This window comes from Dendrobium catenatum, unplaced genomic scaffold (assembly GCF_001605985.2).
Source record: "Dendrobium catenatum unplaced genomic scaffold, ASM160598v2 original_scaffold_96786, whole genome shotgun sequence".
Taxonomy (NCBI): Eukaryota; Viridiplantae; Streptophyta; class Magnoliopsida; order Asparagales; family Orchidaceae; genus Dendrobium; species Dendrobium catenatum.
Window position 1 is genome coordinate 1,080,243 of NW_021415225.1, and position 17,382 is coordinate 1,097,624.

A 17,382-nucleotide genomic window follows, 5' to 3' on the forward strand; every position below is an offset into this window, starting at 1 on the left:
GTTTTAGGACGTTTTTAATAATACAATATTAGTAATGGAAGGTATAGTATTCTATACTGTCATATCACACCCAACTATTCTATGTTGAGTCATCCATTAAAAAAATATTCTTTTTTTAAGCATCTAATACATAATAATAATAATAATAATAATTCATCTTTAAAAATCTTCAAAGATCCCCCCCCTCCCCTCCACCAAAAAAAAAAAACTTTGGAGTGCATGCTTGGACCACATGTGCCATCTAAGGGTAGATTTATTCTTTTGGAGTATTAGATGCTTCTCTAACTCACACCTTTAAAAAAGAAAAAAAATTCAACAATTATTTATATCATCATCATCAATATTATTATAAAGATAGATTTTTTGGGGGACAGAGACCACAAGCAACAACTAGGAACAACTACCAAACAGCAGCCAGCCAAACAGCCGGTGCCGAAAGAACAACAAAATAGCCACATGACCTATGACTCCAAGCACCATACTCACAAGACTAGTGGAAATAAACAGAAACAAAAAGAAGCATACAATAACCCAAGACAGCCCAAACAATACAATACACTCAACACCTAACAAAACAAGCCAAAGCCATAAGAAGATAGCCCAATGGACACAAGCAAGCAAAACTAAGCATTATAAGAATTATTTGAGTGAGCATTAGGAACATGTAGGTTGACCAACAAATACTTGAAATTGTGCACAAACTTTTGTTTTTTTTTTGTTTTTTTTTCTTGTTTTTCTTTCTAGAGCCCACGATGAAGCCTTTATTATCCACCTACCACATTAAGTTAATTTCCTCCCATAAACAACTAGAGTTATAAGACCCCCACCTAGTTATCACCTGATTGAGTACAAATCCAATCAAATGGCCAATTGGATCACCATAATGCAAATTCCCACCACCCAAATCAACAACCGCATCTTTAGTTATAGGTGTAACATGTAAATTATTTATGGGAACTTATCAGAGACATCCAACCCATCAAAGAAGATAAAAGAAGCATACATAGGGGCATGAGGATTTTGGCCTCCTGGGAGCACTCAATAACAAAACAGAGATCTTATTCCCAACGTTACCAAACTGGTGATCCACATAATCCAACATAGAAGTACAAAGTTAATTGATTACAAAGAGCATTAGAAGCTGGAATTAACATAGATTTATCAGCCATTGCATAATTAATACCCTCACTAACCAACATATCAGAAATAACAATAGCAAAAATAGTAGTTAACGTAGATTGTCCGCCGTAGTATTAAGATTTTTCACAGTTTCCAGAAAAACAACTTTGGCTAACCATTGGGTCTAAAATATTGTTAACATTATCAACAACAATCACAAGCTTGGGGATGATCATGGGAATCTCCTATAAGTGTGGATGAAGAATATGACAATCCACTTTCGAATGCCCTAGAGAGATTTGCAGTGAACACAAAAGGGAGGGAAATCCTCTCCATTTCAACATGTTAAGTGTATACCCAAATTTTCAGGGTCAAACCACACTCTATCGAGCTAACGTTTGATGATATCTAACTCAAACAGAACACGAGCAATAGAATCGTGAGCCAATCAAAGTGGCATTGTCAGTTTTTAACATAACCAAATAAAGATCCCAAACTGTGGAGGATACGGGGAGAGAAGAGATGGCGAAGGTTAGGGAATGTAACCCAAATCACGATGATGAGGAATTCCACTCAATGTCAAAAAATGACGACCACTTAATATTTTCATATAGCAATTGTTTACAAAGTAAGATCGAGATTGGACATGATATCAAGTTGCAAAAAAAAAACAATCATGAGAGAACACCTATCATTAACTTTTAAATGGCATGCTCCTCTTCACTCAAAATAAATGTCACTCCTTATGTCCAATTCAAAACTAAATTAGGCTACTATACTTCTTCCAAACACTATTTTTTCTCCAAATCACAGACATGACAACTTGCTTTCTAGGGTGGTCAACCAAATTGCCTTAATTATCCTTAGTCCTCAGTAGGAAATCATGCATCTTCAGATTTCAAACCATTAAGATGGGGTTGTATCAATTATTGATGAGCCTTAGCACCAGCCCATGATGATGGAATTTATATAGTTCCTTCGGTTTCGCATGATGTAAGCTTTCCTGACTCGTGCATGATTCCACTTCTATAGAGAAATTTTCCTTAAAAGATGTGCTCCCTCTCCCATCACCTGCTCAATAACATATCTAAAAGACTTTTTATGGCTCTATTCTTAGGCATATTGATCGATATTCTTCGTTATCTTAATTCTAAGGGTTTTATACGAAGTTCTAAACGTCAATATACAATTTTTGGTGGAAGAGAATTGTTCTACCAGCAACCTTTGTGAGATCAATACCTCTGAACCTATCAAATGGGATATTTAATTCATATATATATATATATATATATCCTTCAACTGTGTGGATTGTTAACTAGCAGAAGACCAGTAATTATAAGTAAGCGTCTCTGCTCCACTACTGTCAACAGGCAATGATACCTGTACGTGGTCGTTACCCACTGCTCCATTGTCAGCTCTCTGTCCACGACCTGCTCCTCTCTCTCTCTAGCTCATAATCGACTTTATACTTTATCTTCTCTTATACCTTGCCTTCTTATATATACATGTATTGAGCCAAAACCAATATACTGAAATGAACAAGTGCTACAGCTGTAAACTCTTCATTCTCTGTTTCTTCTCCTTTCTAACACTGTTTTGTAGGAATCTTCATGGTATCAGAGCCACATTGAGAGGCATCACCTAATGCCATGGCTGACAGTCAATTTTCTTCAACACTCAAGCTACCTCTACCGAAGCAGTCACAGCCGACATTTCCATTCCTGCCTCGCTGAAGTTTATCATCTCAAACATAAAGCATATAGTGAATATACAGCTTAATAGCGAGAATCATGCCCTATGGAAGCTACAGGTGCTTAAGATCCTCTCCGCAATGGCTTGAAGGATTCATTACTAGTACAGACACCTGCCCGCCAAAACTAGTCACCTCTCCAATGGTGACATTACTCTCAATCCAAAGTACCAAATCTGGCAACTAACATACCAAAATCTGGCAGCAGCATTGTACTCAACCATTTCACCAAGTATTCTATAGTAGTACTAACACTGCAAACCACGCATGAGATCTGGGAAGCACTTGAGAGGAGGCTCTAACCAACAAATCGTTCAAGAGTTATTCAACTCAAAAACGAACTATACCGCATTGAGATGAAAGATCTAACAGTTAATCAATAGTCGATGACGATGTCCTCAATCGGCCTGGACGATGCGTACAGAAAATCACCTGGAGCAAATCTGGGTACATTCTGGAGCAGAATTTCCACTGATCGTCCCAGGACAATCCAGATCGTCCTGGACGATCCTGGAGCAGATTTTTTTGATATTACAGCCAGATCGATATTGATTAACTGTTAGATCTTTCATCTCAATGCGGTATAGTTCGTTTTTGAGTTGAATAACTCTTGAACGAATTGTTGGTTAGAGCCTCCTCTCAAGTGCTTCCCAGATCTCATGCGTGGTTTGCAGAGTTAGTACATACGGTAGAATACTTGGTAAAATGGTTGAGTACAATGCTGCTGCCAGATTTTGGTATGTTAGTTGCCAGATTTGGTACTTTGGATTGAGAGTAATGTCACCATTGGAGGAGGTGACTAGTTTTGGTGGGCAGGTGTCTGTACCAGTAATGAATCCTTCGAAGCCATTTGCGGAGAGGATCTTAAGCACCTGTAGCTTCCATAGGGCATGATTCTCGCTATTAAGCTGTATATTCACTATATGCTTTCTGTTTGAGATGATAAACTTCAGCGAGGCAGGAATGGAAATGTCGGCTGTGACTGCTTCGGTAGAGGTAGCTTGAGGTGCTGAAGAAACTTGACTGTCATATATATATATATAAATAAAATCTCCCATTTGATAGGTTCAGAGGTATTGATCTCACAAAGGTTGCTGGTAGTACAATTCTCTTCCACCGAAAATTGTATATTGACATTTAGAACTGCGTATAAAACCCTTAGAATTAAGATAACGAAGAATATCGATCAATATTCCTAAGAATAGAGCCATAAAAAGTCTTTTAGATATGTTATTGAGCAGGTGGGAGAGGAAGCACATCTTTTAAGGAAAATTTCTCTATATAAGTGGAATCATGCACGAGTCAGGAAAGCTTACATCATGCGAAACCGAAGGAACTATATAAATTCCATCATCATGGGCTGGTGCTAAGGCTCATCAATAATTGATACAACCCCATCTTAATGGTTTGAAATCTGAAGATGCATAATTTCCTACTGAGGACTAAGGATAATTAAGGCAATTTGGTTGACCACCCTAGAAAGCAAGTTTGTCATGTCTGTGATTTGGAGAAAAAATAGTGTCCGGAAGAAGGAATAGTAGCCTAATTTAGTTTTGAATTGGACATAAGGAGTGACATTTATTTTGAGTGAAGAGGAGCATGCCATTTAAAAGTTAATGATAGGTGTTCTCTTCATGATTGTTTTTTTTTGCAAACTTGAATATCATGTCCAATCTCGATCTTACTTTGTAAACAATTGCTATATGAAATTATTTAAGTGGTCGTCATTTTTTGACATTGATGTGGAATTCCTCATCATCGTGATTTGGGTTACATTCCCTAACCTTCGGTCCCATCTCTTCTCTCCCCGTATCCTCCACAGTTTGGGATCTTTATTTGGTTATGTTAAAAACTGACAATGCCACTTTGATTGGCTCACGATTTCTATTGCTCGTGTTCTGTTTGAGTTAGATATCATCAAACGTTAGCTCGATAGAGTGTGGTTTGACCCTAAAAATTTTGGGTATACACTTAACATGTTGAAATGGAGAGGATTTCCCTCCCTTTTGTGTTCACTGCAAATCTCTCTAGGGCATTCGAAAGTGGATTGTCATATTCTTCATCCACACTTATAGGAGATTCCCATGATCATCCCCAAGCTTGTGATTGTTGTTGATAATGTTAACAATATTTTAGACCCCAATGGTTATGCCAAAGTTGTTTTTCTGGAAACTGTGAAAAATCTTAATACTACGGCGGACAATCTACGTTAACTACTGTTTTTGCTATTGTTATTTCTGATATGTTGGTTAGTGAGGGTATTAATTATGCAATGGCTGATAAATCTATGTTAATTCCAGCTTCTAATGCTCTTTGTAATCAATTAACTTGTACTTCTATGTTGGATTATGTGGATCACCAGTTTGGTGACAACGTTGGGAATAAGATCTCTGTTTTGTTATTGAGTGCTCCCAGGAGGCACAAAATCCTCATGCCCCTATGTATGCTTCTTTTAATCTTCTTTGATGGGTTAGGATGTCTCTGATAAGTTCCCATAAATAATTTACATGTTACACCTATAACTAAAGATGCGGTTGTTGATTTGGGTGGTGGGAATTTGCATTATGGTGATCCAATTGTCCATTTTGATTGGATTTGTACTCAATCAGGTGATAACTAGGATGGGGGGTCTTATAACTCTAGTTGTTTATGGGAGGAAATTAACTTAAATGTGGTAGGTGGATAATAAAGGCTTCATCGTGGGCTTTAGAAAGAAAAACAAGAAAAAAAAAAAACAAAAGTTTGTGCACAATTTCAAGTATTTTGTTGGTCAACCTACATGTTCTAATGCTCACTCAAATTAATTCTTATAATGCTTAGTTTTGCTTGCTTGTGTCATTGGGGCTATCTTCTTATGGCTTTGGCTTGTTTTGTTAGGTGTTGAGTGTATTGTATTGTTTGGGCTGTCTTGGGTTATTGGTATGCTTCTTTTTTGTTTCTGTTTATTTCCACTAGTCTTGTGAGTGTGGTGCTTGGAGTCATAGGTCATGTGGCTATTTTGTTGTTCTTTCGGCACCGGCTGTTTGGCTGGCTCGGCTGTTTGGTGGTTCTTTCCTAGTTGTTGCTTGTGGTCTCTGTCCCCTCAAAAAAATCTATCTTTTATAATAATATTGATGATGAAGATGAAAAAATAATTGTTGAATTTTTTCTTTTTTTAAAAGGTGTGAGTTAGAGAAGCATCTAATACTCCAAAAGAATAAATCTACCCTTAGATGGCACATGTGGTCCAAGCATGCAAAAACTGCCTTCCAAATTTTTTTTTTTGGGGGGGGGGGGGGGATCTTTTGAAGATTTTTAAAGATGAATTATTATTATTATTATTATGTATTAGATGCTTAAAAAAGAATATTTTTTTTAATGGATGACTCAACATAGAATAGTTGGTGTGATATGACAGTATAAAATACTAAACCTTCCATTACTAATATTGTATTATTAAAAACGTCCTAAAACAACACAGTGTTGGCAAAGAAGATATTCATAGCACATACGCACATCTTTGTTGCTTCGAATCATTCATAGATATTAATTCTCTTACTCGAAATTTCAGGAGAAAAAACTAACAAAAGAACCTCCAAGCTAATAGTTTCAGAAGCATACGATGCATGCTTTATGCTGTTCTCCTTGTCATATCTCTCTACCAAATAATTCCCCACCGAAAGTAGTTTATTAATTATACACTTTCTATCGATCGAACTCTCTGATCATAAACAGTAACATAAAGAGCAGCATCATAATTAAGAAAAAAATTCTATCATTAGAAGGTAATTACGCTTACTCATTAAGGAGCTTTGTTACTATAAATAGGCAGTCATTTCCATGTAAACAAGCAAACAAAAGCTTACCAAATTCCCAAAGAACACTAAACTGCAATACTAAGATGTCTAATCGTGGCCTTGAAGATGTCGGAGAAGATGCCTTTGACATACTGGAGAAGCTCTTGAAGGCTCAGCCAGTAGTGATTGATAGTAACCAAGCAGCGAAGAAGTATGGTGGAGTTATAGTCACAACGAAGAATCCCCCACGTAAAATGTCTAAGTATGACTACTTTCCCAAGCCAAACATAAAATGAAATACACTTACAATTTATACCTTCTGTTCTTCATATTTTGAAATAACTGAATAATAATATCATTGTCAATACAATCTAAAATTTCTTTTTCAATATAAGAGATTAAAGTATCGTTCATCCACTGATCTCCAATTCGATTGCGTAGCCGATTTTTAATGATTGCCATTGCGGAAAATGCTCTTTCAACTCCTGCTGTTGCAACGGGTAGTACTAATGCCAACTTCAATAGCCTAAAAATAAGAGGATATAGTATTTCCTTCCTAGTTTGAATCATTTTTTCAGCAGGACTTCCTATATCCTTTAATAATGAAAATTGTACATCAAGCCGCATATCCATAATGTAAGTTTACAGCTGATTATCAAGAATCATCAAATCAGAAGGAGTGAAATCACTTGGATATAAGTTTGCCATTTTAATCAACTTTTCTTTGTTGAATGCACAGAACAAATTTGATGGATTTAAACAAGCAATGCACAAAAGTAATTCAGTATTAGCTTCTGTGAAACGATTATTCAGCTCTTGTAGTTGCATATCAAGTACTGTGTAGAATATATCAACTCGATAATGATGTAAATTTGTTATTTCTTGAAGTCCACGCCGTGATCGTCCGCGGGCAACCCATTTATCATTTAGATTTGGAATGATAATTTTATGTTCAACACAAAATAAAGACACTTTTTGAATGAAGTCATCCCACTTATTATCTCTCATGTCTTGTAATCTGATTTTTGATATTTGAACTAAAGACATAGCATTTACGACGTCCTGGTCTTTCCTTTGTAAAGCATCTGAGAGTTCAGCAGTGATTCCAAGTATGTCTTTCATTAAATGCAGACAAAAACAAAAGTCAAAAGATTGCATTGAATCTAATAATGCAAAAGCTTCCCCTCTCTTTTTAGAACTTATGCCATCCTCCAAAATTATTTCAAGCACATCAACAACTGAGGAGAACATTGTAATCAATCTAATAAGTGACTCATAATGAGAACCCCATCTTGTTTCACCCGGACGCCGTAAAGATATTTCTTGATTTAATCCACGTCCAGTGAACACCTCACCATTTTGTAATGCACTTAATGTCATATCGTGTTGTTTATCTCTTAGCTGATTACGACGCTTGCATGAAACACCCACAATATTCATCACATTTGAAATTATAGTAAATAATAGTGCAATCTGAACATGATTTTTTGCAACTGCAACTAAGGCTAATTGAAGCTGGTGTGAGAAACAATGGATATAATATGCAGACTTATTATCATCCAGAAAAAGTGCTTTTAGGCCATTAAATTCTCCACTCATGTTACTTGCACCATCATAACCTTGACCACGAATTTTAGAGTGTGACAAATTGTAATTTGAGAGGACTTGTTCAACTCCTTTTTTAAGACATCGAGCTGACGTTTCAGGAACATGTACAATACCCAAAAAACGTTCAATAATTTGGCCTTTCTCACTCACATATCGTATAACAATAGCCATTTGTTCTTTTCCTGATACATCACGAGCTTCATCAACGAGAATAGAAAAGAATCAGTCACCAACTTCTGCTTTTATGTAATCTGTAATTGCAATAGATATGGCTCTACAAATATCTTTCTGAATATCAGGTGCAGTCAATTTCAAATTCTCTAGAGCATTCTTTAGTACAACATTACTTATATCTTCATTATGTTCCGCTAAAAATTGCAAAAGCTCAAGAAAATTTCCTTGATTTTTGGAATCAAAACTCTCATTATGCCCGCGAAATGCTAAACCTTGTCGTAGAAGGAATTTAACGCAATCAACAGAAGAATTCAAGCGGACACGATATGCTTTTGTAGCTCGATCAGATTGCATATGCAAGGCAAAGTTAATATGTTGATCTTGTTTCATTAAATCCTCGCAATTTTGTCGTGCATTATTATGAGCACTGTTAGGTCCTCCAATATGAAGATCGAACCTATCAGGTTTTTTCCAATTTGAGAAACCATTTCTACGGAATGCATCATCATCTTCTTTTCCTCTTCCTTCTACCCCAAAGAGATAGGAATACAAACAATATGCTTTATCATTCTGAATACTATACTCTAACCAACAAGAGTATCTATCGAACCATCTCGGATTGAAATGTCTATCTTTCATCCCAAACTTAGTTTTAGGGAAGTCATGATTGCGAGGCTGACATGGTCCTTTTTGTAAATATGATCTTCGAATTTGATCGTGAATGTTAAAACTAAATTCAGAAATAGGCATACATAATCCAGGATCTGATTGAAGATTCTCTAAATCAATTACCATGTTTTTTGAAGATTCACCATCTGCTCGAATTCTTTTTTTGTTTTGCTCATCAACCTTATTTTCTGAATTCTCTATTGGTGTTGATATGCAAGATTGTGAAGATTTCTTAAAATATTTCTCCATAATCTTTGTGAAAGTTCAGATTTGCGAACTACATAAAACATAAAAATTACAAACCAAATATAAAACTAAGAACAAAGCAGCAAACAATTTTTTTTTTCTAAACAAGTAAACAGTCAACTCTAATAGATATTAAAATAAAAAAAAATCAAACAAATTCAGATTCCTATTTTTTTTTTATCCTAACCAAGTAAATAAGAAAATAATATAATCAAACATAATACTGAGATTTAAGATTAGATAAAACAAGTTCAAGGCATGATTTTTTTTTTATCGGAAATATTTTTTTTTTTACTTAGGAAAAAAATCTATAACAAAAAGACAGCACAGAAAATAAAAAAGAGAGCTTACCTGTGTCGGCTGTGCAGCTCTAGAATTTTTTACTTGGGGAAAAAATCTGCATAGGTATAGAATATTTGTTAATATGATAAAAATAAAGAAAAAGGTATGAATTCTTAATTAATGATATTAATATGAATATTTTTTCCCTTAGACAAAGCCGCAAAGGTATAGATTTCTGATTTCTTACATGCAATGCTGTGTGCCTGTGCGGCTGTGCCTGTGCTGCTCGCAGGATGAAAAGCCAGAAGGAAGGAGTCAAGGAGAGCTCAGACCTTCTCTGAAGTTGTTAGCAGCGGTAGATGTGCGACTAAACGAGTGGGCGGCCAGGCGGACGCACTGGCGGGTGGCGGGCGGCGAAAAGAAGCGAACTAGGGTAAGTTTTGGATGACAATTTCAGTTTTATTTTGAATATGAATCGGTAAGGCAGCCGAATAGGCAGGAATAGCATATTAAAGCTTTCTTAATTAGCTCCTGCCACCGCCCAAAACCTCATATAAGCGCACTGTAATTTTTTTTTTTTTTTTTTTGCGGAGGGGGCACGTGCCCCGGCGGGACCCCTCTTCCCTCCGCCGTTGGTTAAAACTAACGGAGGGGCCTATGCGTTAATAAAAAAAAATTACAAGGTTCTTAAAAGGAACCTCCAGCTCACTAATGCTCGCAATAGATACAAAATGAAACAAAAGAAAACCTAAGAGCCGATGGTTCCTTATACTAAGAGTTACAAAAATTCCTAGGAACATTCTAGGGTTGGAAGTAGACAACACTAAAAAAAAGAAGAATAAAAGTAAATCAATCAGCACAAACTTCCTGTAAAAAGTGTAGGGAATCCCACACCTACCAAAACAACCTTGAACCGGCGGCGTCCCAGCAAAAAAGATGAAGACAAACATTCCGCCTCGAATTCTGTAAAAAAAGAACCTACAACACAAGGGAAAAAAGTCAGAAGTAGGATGTAAATAGTAATGATAAAGATATAAAGTCATACAGTTGTTATTACGAAAATGAGTTAAGGTAGCAAACCAATTATTGGCCATATCACCAGTAGCAATGAAGGCGAGATGCTTTTGCTTTGTGAGAGATCAGCTAAAAGGCCTATACAAGCTCTCTTTGGTCTGCTAATTGCTTTGCTATCATTTTAAAGAGATACAATAGTCTTGAAGCTAGTATCTAAAGGTTACACCTAGTTTTAAAATATGAGATTCTTATTCAGTTTTTATTTCTCAGTAAAAAAGACAATTTGTTATCATACTGTGCTAAAGTTTTGGTAAATTTAATTTGACAAATTCAGCTAAAATTTTATAACATTTGGTTTCTATTTAATTATTTGATCATAAACCATTCATTTAGCATTTCAGTGCCTTGATGGTCTTAGAATAATGTGATCTTGGATTTATTGGATTTATCTTGTCGAGTTGCATGCTAATTTATTTGATGTTAAGCATGCAAAATTATTCAATACTTCAAGCAATATGAAGTTTGTAACTTTATTTCAAGTGATTGATTTGAGTTTATTTGGATTCAGATCAAATCACTTTTACTATTGTTGGGGTTAGGGGTGTTAATTCGGGTCAGCGGGTCGGGTACGGGTTGAACCCAGAACTGACCCGACACTGTTCAGGTAACCCGAACCCGACCCGTTTTTAAAAACGGGTAAGGTTTCCAGACCCGAACCAGACCCGATTTGGGTCCGGGTCAACCTGACCCGACACGAATGACCCGAAGTTGATCTAAAATTACTAATTTTTGGGTCAATATTCGATTTTTGTGTCAAAATCGGGTCAATCTCGGGTTTTCGGGTCAAATATGAGTTTTCGTGTCACTTTCGGGTCAATTTCGGGTTGCGGGGTCAACCCGAACCCGACCCGATTTTTAAATGGGTTGATTTGTTCAACCCGAACCCGACCCGTTTCAAGTTCGGGTTGACCTGAACCCGGATTTTTCCAGGTCAGGTTCGGGTCGTGTTTCGGGTCGTGTCAAAAATTGACACCCCTGGTTGGGGTTGCCTTTTTAATGCACTCAATTTGACTATAAATTTGTTAAAGTTAGAGTTTATAAAATTTTAAATTTAATTCAGGCTAATTAGACATGTTTTGTATAAATGAAGATGCGCTAAAAGGCTTATGCATGCTAGCTATAATAATAGCGCTTTAATTAGCTTTCTAAAAGACATGTTCATAGGTACACTGCTCGTTGAGTCAATCATATGACTCAACTGCTAAGATTTAAATTTTGTTTGGGATAGCTTTTTTAGTTCTTTTTAAAGTTTTTAGTAAAAAATTTCTTCCATAAAAAAATTGTGTGATAAAAAATTGTTTTAAAAAATAATAAGAAAACTGTCTCAAATGAAACATTTATCTCTTGATTCCATATCTTGTGACATCTGAGCTTAACGCTTTATCTTATGGCCTGGATATCTATCTTAAGTTGGGTTTTAATTTTGTGTGGGTTGAAGTGGATGCTATGCTTCTTGTCCGGATTATTAATGATGCTGTGCCTGGTAATCCTCAAAACTTTTACCTTATTAGAAAAATTAAGAGCTCCCTTTCTATGCTTAATTATTATATCTCTCACATCTATCTTGAAGGTAATGTGTGTAATGATTGGTTAGCTAATAAGGGTTGTTATCTTAATAATCATGAGGAGTTTGATATACAGAATTTACACCCGATCTTGAAGGGTATGATTTTACTGGATAAAGCTGGTTTACCTTACATTCGAAATGGTTAATGTTTTCTTTGTTATGGTGCCTGTGTACTAGTCTGGGTTGGTCCTTGGGTTGAGGTTTTCTTCTTATTTTATGTGCTGGTTTACGTTTCCTATGTGGTGGTTCTTCACGGGTAGTAGTTTTTTTTATTTTTGGCTTGTCTGTGCTGGCAATTGGGGGTCAAGGTTGTCGTCAGTCTTAGTTGGAGCTTCTTATTTCTTATTATTGACTATTGGGAGGTTGTTATGGCCAAGGGTTGCAGTCTCATTTGGAATGCTGGTCTTGCGGATTTCTTGGGACTCTGCTCTTATGCTCTGTTTCATTGTGCTAGTTATTATGGGTTAAATCTCTATGTGAGATTTCTGTTCCAGTTAACTATTGCAGAGTATATTATGAAGTGTAAGTTTTGTGATATTGACTATTGTTTTGGTGGGGTTTGGTTTAATGGTAATATTTGATTTGCTCATAACAGCTATCTAACTTTTATGGCTTGTAAGTTTTTGTAGGTTCGTTAATTGGATTTTTGCTCAGCCTGGACCATGGGATTTTGCTGCTAGCTGGGACTTCTACGTCGAGGTGATCATTTTTTGCAGGAAGCTCGTGTTGAAAGTTTTGCTATGCTATTCCTTTTTGAGGTGTTGTCTTCTTGCAGCCCTAGTATGTTTTTAGGTAATTTTATAACTATTAGTCTAAGGAACCACCGGCTTTTAGGTTTTATTTTGCTTTATTTTGTAGCTATGTGGAGCAGTAGTGAGCTGGATATTCCTCTTAAGGACCTTATAATCCTTTTTTTAATTAATGCGTAGGCCCCGCTGGGGGTTTTAACCAAAAAAAAAATCTGCTATCATGCAAGTTCAAAGTATGAGAAGTTTGCACAACTTTTAAAGTATGAGATTCTTGTGATTAGAATATGATAACCTATTTTACCTTTCTTAGAAATAATTTGTTATGGACATGCAGCACTAATGAGTATTCGATCAAAATCTATTACAAATAATTTATTAAATATCTTCTTTTTGGAAAGAACCATTGATCCATATCAAAATGCTAACTTATCTAATGTAAAATATACCTTTTAATGCATAAATTTTTCATGATTTATTCACTAGGTTGTTATAAAAGTAAAAATAAAAATTTAAGCATTATCTGCTTAAACAGATAAAATTAATGGTATGTATCCAAACTCCGTCTATTTACTTACAATATTTTGAAAAATTCGATATATTAATTATCTTTTCAAAAATAATTTTATTGATTATATGTAAATAATACTTTTTAATCATTAAAAATTAATCATTAATATGTTTGAACTCCCGAGCCATAATTCTAAACGAGCATATAATGGGTCAAAGCTTGTAGCATTAGAAAAGCTTTTGATACTGTCTCAAGAGACTTCCTTCTTGCTAGACTGACTCAAAAAAAGTATCTCTAGCAAATTCATCCAATGGGTCAAAGCTTGTATCACTGATGTTAACTTTTCCATCCTTATTAATGATGCGCTCGAAGGTCACTTCCCTTCCTATGGTGATTTGAGACAGGGATGTCCACTGTCCTTATTTGTTTTGCATTATAATGGACGCTTTTTCCACCCTCATTGACGATGGGGACTTTGAAGGCATTGCTATTGATGGTTACAATCTCTCTCACCTCATGTATTTCGATGACCTTCTGAATTTTGGCAAGCCTGATTTAGGCAATTGCAATAAGCTGACTCACGTTCTTAGCATTTTTGGCAATGCTTCTAGGCTTCATGTAAACTATAAGAATAGTTCTATTATTATCCATAACCATATTCTTAATAAGTCTGCTATATGTTGTGCATTATATATTCCTAATGCTAGTACTAAGATCACTTATTTGGGTGTCCTTATATATTTCAAAAGGTAGAATATTGCAGACTTTATGCCTTTGATGGGAAGCATCTCGCGTGAGTTATCGAATTGGAAAGAAAACCTCCTCTCTTTTGGAGGTCGTTTCCAATTCCTTAAATTCAATATTCTGAACTCTATAGCATATTGGATCCGTGGATCTATTTTACAAAAAATAGTTCTTATGCACATTAGGAAACTCGCCTCTAAAATTTTATTTTGTGGTGATGCTGTGGGCTTAAGAAAGATGTGTTTGGTTTCCTAGGATAAAGTCTATACTCCAAAACATTTAGGTGGTTTGGGACTTCTTTCTATACCTGCTCTTCAATTTGGTTATAATTATTATGTTATTTGCAGAATATATAACTGCAGCACTCGTCTCTCCAAGTGGCTATTAGCTAGATATTCCTCGCCTTGGCGGCCAATGCCCACCTATGATTCTAATTTCTAAAAGTCTATTTGTAAAACTGTAGACATCATTAAGCCTTCTATTCGGTTCAGGATCACCCCTTCAGCTCTTATCTCATTTGTCTGGGACCATTGGTGTGTTGAGGATGGTTTACCTATATTTTTCTTTGCTTATTCAAATTCTACTGTCAATAATTTCATCTCTGGTAATGCTTGGAATCTCCCTCCTCTGCTACCTGAAGTTGTTAATGCCATCCAATCCATTCTGATTTTTGACAGCTCAGTTTGTTTCCTTACGTGGGATAATTTGGCTATGAGAACTTTTGGGCATTATGTCAAGGATTATTACAAGGACCTCCCACAGTGCTCTTGGGCAAACTTTATTTGGCACAAGCATTATGTATTACATTTCTCTGTGTTTGGGTGGTTATGCCTTGTTGGTGGCTTCAAAACTATAGATGCTCGATCTGCACAAACAAAATATAACAGTTGATTTGAAATGCCCCCTGTTCTCAGAATATGAAGGCACTCATCACCTCTTTTTCAAATGCAATTTCTCATTTTCAATTATTTCATATCTTATTTCTGATTCTAGATGCTTGCTTCTAAGACCCAATACAGCTCATCTCCTAGATTGGATTAATGATCTTCCAAACACTTTAGCTGTTGCTAAAAGGCTCTATTATCTATTAACCTGTTGCACTATATATTTTTTATCTGGAGGGAACAAAATGATCGTCATTTTGGTGCAAAAGCTAATAGCATTTTTACCATTACTCTTAAGATTTAGAGAGCTGGTTTTTCTAAAGTAATTTACAAGTGGCGGAATGGAGTCAACTTACTGGGATTGCTTTAATCGGTGTCTTTTTACTGTTGCATGTCTCCAATTTTTTGTGGGCAGGGTTGATTTTTGGTGGAGCCATGGACAATGATGTTTACCCAATCTCGAGCTATACCTTTTGGATGGTCTTTGGGCAAGAAGGGTATTCTTGCTCGAATTCACAATCTGAGTGATAATTTCTAGTATACTTGAGTCCTAGTTCTCGCGGCTCTACAGTTTCTTTAGTTTCCCTTTTGGAGGTTTTACCTAGTTTGCTTCTCTCTATTTGGGTTGTTTTAGGTTCTTTTTTTATTGTTTTGGGCTCGGTTTGAGCTTTTTCTCACACTTTTTGGCGGACATTTTGATTTTAACTTTTAATCTTTTTTTCATCAATATACGGGTTTGTCCCAAATTTTCCCCCTAAAAAAATGAGCATATAATTCCAAACAATCAGGCCCCAGAAATCCATCATGGTCAGAACAAACCTTGTCTCCCACTTCAATCAACAAAAGTATTTTATCAAAAGGTACAACCCTTTCTCCATCTCTTCCAGACTTCCACTATAAAAAATTTGTGTTTCAGCTAAAAATGGCCACTGAATCTTATCTGCTAATAAAAGAGTATATTTAACCAGCAGCACAACATACCATCCACATCTCATGTATATAAAGAGAGAGAGAGAAAGAGAGAGAGAGAGAGAGAGAGAGAGAGAGAGATCTTTCTCATTAATTAGAACAGTACCTTAGATAGCTAGGTGCAGACTACAATATGCTTCACCTTCAGTAACTAAGCATAAACAGTTACATATATGAGTTGTTGTAGTGATCAAGAGAAGCTTAGAAAGCCAAGCGATAAGGCTTACGAATCTCTTGTTTCCTTGCAAATATAACTCCACCATACCTTTTCGCTGCTTCATTACTGTCAATAGTCACTACTGGCTGCCTCTTAGGCTGAGGAATATTGCTCTGCACAGGCTTTGCGACATAGTAATAATCAGAATACTCTCTTTTGCCATAGTAGTAGCCATAGCTTCGAAGCTGAGCCTTCCTTCTCTTCTCCTCCTCCAAGTACTCCTCCAGTACGTGGAAAGCTTCTTGTCCAACATCTTCAAGGCCATGATTAGACATCTTTGTTGTAGGTTGGTGTGGGAGGGAAGGAAATTTAGTTTTCTTTGGAAACTTGGTAAGCTTTTTTTGTTCTACATGGAAGTGATGCCATTTAGCTTGCCTTTTATAGAGGGAAGAAGTTATTTCAGGTAAATGTTTTACCCCTTTTTTTAGTGGGGGGTCTAAAATAAATTAATAAAATTAAGAGTGTATTTAATAAAAAATATAACACAATAGATTTGCATACTTTATGTAAAATTCTTACATATTTGCATATCTAACATCCATTTAAATCTTTATATTTGCTTGCATAATATTTTAATATTGACTTATTTAAAGTAAATCATATATTTAATATGATTTAGAAGATATTATAAAATATAATTAAATATTTAATTTGTTGAAATTATATTAATTTTCTCTTAATAAACTAGAGAATAAGTAGAAAGATAATGCTATTAATGTTGACTTGGGTCAACATGAACCGGCTATTCATAATTCCTTGCATTTCCTTTCTTCCTCTATTTTTTTATTTTATTTTCTTCCTCTATATTTTTAAAAGTTGGGTGAAGTGCTAAAACAAAATACTCAATAAATATCTCTGATAATATTAGAAGAATAAATAGTGGTCAACAAGGCATTTGATACTTTTAAAACCCTAAAATGGGAGGTTTGATTCCTATTTATCCTTCATTATTGCTAAAATCTCATGATTTTATATTTCTTCAATCTGCAGTCCTATTAATTTTTTTCATTGATAATAAATATTCAAAAGTGTAATAGGATTTAATT

At 35.5% G+C, this 17,382-nt stretch overlaps 1 protein-coding gene across 1 annotated transcript; it reads right to left on the minus strand.

Moving 5' to 3' along the window:
• Positions 1–7,287: 7,287 nt before the first annotated feature.
• On the minus strand, positions 7,288–8,424 carry LOC110109003 (zinc finger MYM-type protein 1-like). Its single transcript, XM_020839891.1, has one exon. It carries the CDS (start codon positions 8,422–8,424, stop codon positions 7,288–7,290), a length of 1,137 nt encoding a protein of 378 aa, XP_020695550.1.
• Between the last annotated feature and the right edge of the window lie 8,958 nt (positions 8,425–17,382).